We start from the raw sequence: 5,803 nt of genomic DNA, 5'->3' as shown, positions 1-5,803 counted from the left end.
GCAGTGCTGATCTAGAGTAATTTGAAACTTGTGGTAGATATTTTACTAACCAACTCTGATGAAGGACTTCCTCACCAAATTGGTCTTTTAACCACATTCTTTCCTTGCTTTCTGGTCATTTGCAAGAAAAATTTTAAAAGGCTCCCCCTTTGTAAAGGTTTGAGAGGCCCTAGAATTTCCTTTTTCACTTGTTCCCAACCACAAGCAAGCGATCAATGTGCTTTGTGAATGAAGAGTCAACATTTTACCAGGGTGAAGGGGGGAGGTGCAAAAAAATTTCCAGTCCTTGAATGGTGTGAAGTAAAAGTGCCTTCAAAGAATCCCACCAGAATGGCACAGGTGGGCATAATGGGTCTGTCTCATCATCAAAGGACCCAAGGAGTCTAAAGGAAACTCTAACTACAACACCCAAATGCCACAAAACCTTAGTTATTAATACAAACTAGCATCCCTGCCTATCTGTCACCATCTCATTTTAAAAAACTTGTGAAAATACGTAATCCTGAGGAGACTTCAATTAGGTATAAATACCAGCAGCCAAAGGAGGTGCAGCACAGTGTTCTGATCATCTGAAGATCAGCTATTAGAAGAGAAAGATCAGTTAAGTCCTCTGGACCCGATCAACTTGATACAAGAACTACTGATTTCAACTTCTTTGGCTTAACTCTCTCCGAAACGATGAAATATACAAGTTATATCTTGGCTTTTCAACTCTGCATCGTTTTGGGTTCTCTTGGCTGTTACTGCCAGGACCCATATGTAAAAGAAGCAGAAAACCTTAAGAAATATTTTGTAAGTATGACTTTTTAATGGTACTTGTTTGTGGTTGAAAATGACTGAATATTGACTTGCCGTAGCATCTCTGATAGGCTGTCATCTCTTGTAGGCAGTCATTTTGAGATTTGGTGTTATTTTGTTAATTATTGACTAGATGAGTTTCTTGACAAAATAATCTAGATATTGTTTTAATCTTCTGCTCAATTTGTATAGTGACTTAAAAGGGATTTATGAATTTTCCAAAAGATGGGCATAATATGGGTATGAAGCATAATGATGTTAATAATTTTGTGGTGAGAACTCATTCAGTTGTGATAGTCAAGGAGTATGCATATTGAAAAAAATGATTGGCTATTAGTTTTTGACTTCTCAGACTCTGAGGTCAAGATTAGCATTAAAAAGTTAATAGGAAACGTTTACAAATTAAAGTAAAAAAGTTCCTTAAAGCTTTGGCTTAAAAAAATAACTGATAGGTGATTTTCTCCAAAAAGTGATTTCAACATTCTGCTTCTCTATCTATATTACTTGTGAATTATTCCTGAACTTCGTTGCTCACTGGGATTTTGTAGGAATTATGATTCTGGCTAAGGAATGTTTAAAAATTTTAAGTGAAGTTTTTTTCTTTTAAAATTTTATTGATGGTTAATGAAAAGTTTTTACATTTTAAATACTTCATTATTTGTTTAAAACAGCTATTATAATTATAGCTGTCATAATAATATTCAGACATTCACAATTGATTTTATTCTTACAACACAAAATCAAATCACACACACACACACACACACACGCACATGTTTGGAACTATCTTTTAAAGTTCACATAATAATACCCTACAGGAAGGCATAGTAGATGTAATAGAAACCTGTACCATTGGGGGGCAGTATTTTATAGTGGGGTGACTTTGCTGTTTTTTGTTTTTGTATTTTTTAGCCTAGTTCGAAAATACTTTCTTTAGCTTACTATAGTTTTTGGGACCTTTGGAGTATCATCAGCTTTGTTGAGCTCATTTGTGACATTGCAATTTAATGGTTATATTGGGAAATAAAAAAGCTAAAAGAGCATAATAGTCTTTGGCTATATCTCACATAAGCCTTTTGGGAATACTTATTGTTAGAACTAAGCAGAAGAGTTGAAAAGGAAATCAGTGAATATTGTCACATCTGAGTTCAACGAAACTTGAAATATATTTTTAAGGCAATTTATGGGCTAATTGTAAACCAATTTTTTCTTTTTTTTTTCAGAACGCAGGTGATTCAGATGTAGCGGATAATGGAACTCTTTTCTTAGGCATTTTGAAGAATTGGAAAGAGGTAAGCTGAATATTCCCATCTGGCTAATTTTCCTGTTGTTTGCTTTCTGATGGAGAAATTCGCATCATCCTCTGTTTGTGTTCTTTCCTTCCAAGGAGAGTGACAGAAAAATAATGCAGAGCCAAATTGTCTCCTTTTACTTCAAACTTTTTAAAAACTTTAAAGATGACCAGAGCATCCAAAAGAGTGTGGAGACCATCAAGGAAGACATGAATGTCAAGTTTTTCAATAGCAACAAAAAGAAACGGGATGACTTCGAAAAGCTGACTAATTATTCGGTGAGGCTATTTAAATTCTTTCTTTGGTTTCATTGCCGAGGGTCTTGCAAAGCATTTATTCTCCAGAAAGTAGACATTAGCCATTTAACAGTTGCTAAAGCTATGAACTCAACTCATGGCTGAAACTCTTCCTTACTATTTCCATTCGTGTTTGGGTGACTTTGCAAAGCCAGTATGAGAATCGCTGAAGTATGTAATGTGGAAAAATGCTGGCATTGTAACTATTGCGTAAAGACAGGTGAATTGACAAATCCAGTGAGGAGGAAGTAGGTGAGGAAGTAGCAGGGAGTACTGAGAAGCAATTCTCTCATTGTCCCTTGCTCATATGATGGAAATTCTCTTACTTTGAATGAGAGGCTGTCTGTCTTAACGGAAAGAGCAGTGGGAGGAGCTGAGAAGATGTGTGTTCTCCTCCCAACTCAGCCACCAAGGAACTGTGATGAATCACATGGCTGGCTGGGGCTCAGTTTCCTCATCTTAAAAGGAAACTGTTAGGTTCACTGCATAAGTTTGATGACCTTCTTTGCTCCAAAACTCTACAATGCAAAGAATAGAAAATGAGAATGAGATAGAAGAAAGCTACAGTCTTTGAATAGGTACCAGGGACACCCCACTGCAAGTCTCTAGCCAACCTATCAGATTGTACTGCCCAATTAGAAGCAAGAATGGTTGCTGTTTGTTTGTTTTTAGGGAAAAATAGATAGAATTTATACCTTATGAAAAGATTGTTCTATCAACTCTCTATCAACTTTCAGAATATCTCAGCTGGAGAACTCCTTAGACTCCTAAGTCTTACCTCATGAACTTGTATCTTTAAGTTATGGCTTCTATAAACAGAAAGATAACATTGAGGCATAAAGACAAATCACGTTTTTCAAAATTTTATCTAGAAGACAAAGGCCTCTAGATTCCTTTGGGGTTGACTTTGATATAAATGGGCTCAAATGAGAGGGACCAGGGTCTTCAAGCTAGCATTTGTGTTCTTAGGATTTGTGCTCAGCTTTCACTATTGCTGGGCCTGCCTCTCACTCCTCTCATGTAAGCACCCAGAAACAGAAAGGAGAGACATGGCAACAGGTCTCCTTTGGTTATAAACTAGACACTCAGCACTTGTTTCTAACCCAGTGGTGCCCCTGGCTTACTGTTCAGTCCTGGATAAGTCTCTTAGTTTCTTGGTGATGATTTGAACATTGGAAAGTAAAATCTGTCACTTGCAAACACACAGCTTGTCGAAAACTTTTTTCACTCTGCAGGAACTGGGCCTTAAAAAAATGAAAAAAAATCTGTTGGTTTCTTCCTTCTGGAAGCTACAAACCTCCTGTTTCTTGATGGGCAATCTTGAGTGAGCTCTATTAATTATTATTCTCTTTGGCTCAGTTGCTAAGCTATTTTAGGCATGTTATGCCCTTTGACAATTAGTCTTTAGCTGTAATCCCCCAGCCATCCTCAGAAATGTGGTGAGGTAGCCATAGTGTTCCCAAGATTAGAAAAAATGTAATGGCGGAGCTAAGAGGAAAGTAAATGGTCCACATTTTATGAAGCATCACCTAAATGGCCCTATTGGTTAGAGTGAGGAAATGCAAGTAGTTCAATTTGCTTGCCTAGAAGGCAGGGTACTGGAAAAGTTGTTGCAATTCCTAATTTTAAACTAACAAAGTTTAAATTTTAAACTATATCAGTAAGCCATATATAAATATGATTGGGGGTGTTTATTTTAAAACCTATTATGGAAATTGAGAGACTGACCTAATCTGGGAGAAATTAAAAATTACAGTTTTCACTCATTTTGGATTTGGTGTTTTCTAGGGTACCTAACTTAGATCAGTGGTTCTCAAACTTAGGTGGATGTCAGAATCACCTGGGGAGCTTAGTGAATGCACAGGGCACAGTCCTTCTACTTCATGCACCTGTATCTCTGAGGTCTTTAATAGGTTTCTGGGTTAATCTGCTATGCACAACAGTGAGAATCATTGACCTATAGTTACTCATTTGATGCACACAGAAGAGACTAAAGTATAAAGTGATATAATTGGTAGATTGATGATAGAGAGGTCATAGAAACAGTCTCATCCTCCTTTAGATGCGAAAATAGAAGTTCAGAGAGGTTAAGTAGCTGGCTCAAGGTCAGAATTATTGCATGCATGACATTCAAACCCACCTTTTTATGTTGACTCCACACCAGGAGTCTTTTCACTGTATAATTTCAAGAATTCTATAGATGTAGATTTAAAGATATGTGATGGACTCCACCACATTATAGCACAACTAGAAATGTAATTGTAATTTTTAGCTTCAACTGCTGAAAAAGTAAATATTGTATATTAAGGTAATACGGTCCATTTTTTTAAAGGAATACTTTTATTTTCACTGACCATCATGACATTAACAGAATATCCTGATGGCTTATATGCCTGAAATTAATTTTGCTCTTTTCTTCCCAATAGGTAACTGACTTGAACGTCCAACGCAAAGCAATACATGAACTCATCCAAGTGATGGCTGAACTGTCGCCAGCAGCTAAAACAGGGAAGCGGAAAAGGAGTCAGATGCTGTTTCGAGGTCGAAGAGCATCCCAGTAATGGTTGTCCTGCCTGCAATATTTGAATTTTAAATCTAAATCTATTTATTAATATTTAACATTATTTATATGGGGAATATATTTTTAGACTCATCAGTCAAATAAGTATTTATAATAGCAATTTTGTGTAATGAAAATGAATATCTATTAATATATGTATTATTTATAATTCCTATATCCTGTGACTGTCTCACTTAATCCTTTGTTTTCTGACTAATTAGGCAAGGCTATGTGATTACAAGGCTTTATCTCAGGGGCCAACTAGGCAGCCAACCTAAGCAAGATCCTGTGGGTTGTGTGTTTATTTCACTTGATGATACAATGAACACTTATAAGTGAAGTGATACTATCCAGTTACTGCCTGTTTGAAAACATGCCTGCAATCTGAGCCAGTGCTTTAATGGCATGTCAGACAGAACTTGAATGTGTCAGGTGACCCTGATGAAAACATAGCATCTCAGGAGATTTCATGCCTGGTGCTTCCAAATATTGTTGACAACTGTGACTGTACCCAAATGGAAAGTAACTCATTTGTTAAGATTATCAATATCTAATATATATGAATAAAGTGTAAGTTCACAACTACTTACGCTGTGTTGGACTTTTTCTAAGTGAGAACTGGAGTGAAAGAACTACCTATTAATGAATTAGTAGGGAGGGGAGTCTTCTTAGCTGTGGAAATTTTAGAGTTGCATTTGGTTCCATAAATGTGGTGTTTCTTTCCACTAGCATTTTGTTGGCTTTCACTTTTCCAGTTGGCAGCTCTTTGAATTATCTTTCTAAGATACAGATTTAATTATGTCACTATTCAATTCAGAGGTTCTGCTATGGAATGTAGTTTAAACTGCTTAGCTTAG

At 36.4% G+C, this 5,803-nt stretch overlaps 1 protein-coding gene across 1 annotated transcript; it reads left to right on the top strand.

The window, feature by feature from the left end:
- Nucleotides 1-504: 504 nt before the first annotated feature.
- Nucleotides 505-5,531, top strand: IFNG (interferon gamma). The gene is made up of 4 exons (XM_002823496.4): nt 505-792; nt 2,022-2,090; nt 2,186-2,368; nt 4,813-5,531. Exons 1-4 carry the CDS (start codon nt 679-681, stop codon nt 4,945-4,947), a joined length of 501 nt encoding a protein of 166 aa, XP_002823542.1. The 5' UTR covers nt 505-678; the 3' UTR covers nt 4,948-5,531.
- The last annotated feature ends 272 nt before the right edge of the window (nt 5,532-5,803 follow it).

This window comes from Pongo abelii, chromosome 10 (assembly GCF_028885655.2).
Source record: "Pongo abelii isolate AG06213 chromosome 10, NHGRI_mPonAbe1-v2.0_pri, whole genome shotgun sequence".
NCBI classification, from domain to species: Eukaryota; Metazoa; Chordata; class Mammalia; order Primates; family Hominidae; genus Pongo; species Pongo abelii.
Note: the sequence above shows the minus strand (reverse complement) of the source record. Positions and strands in the feature narration are given on the sequence as shown.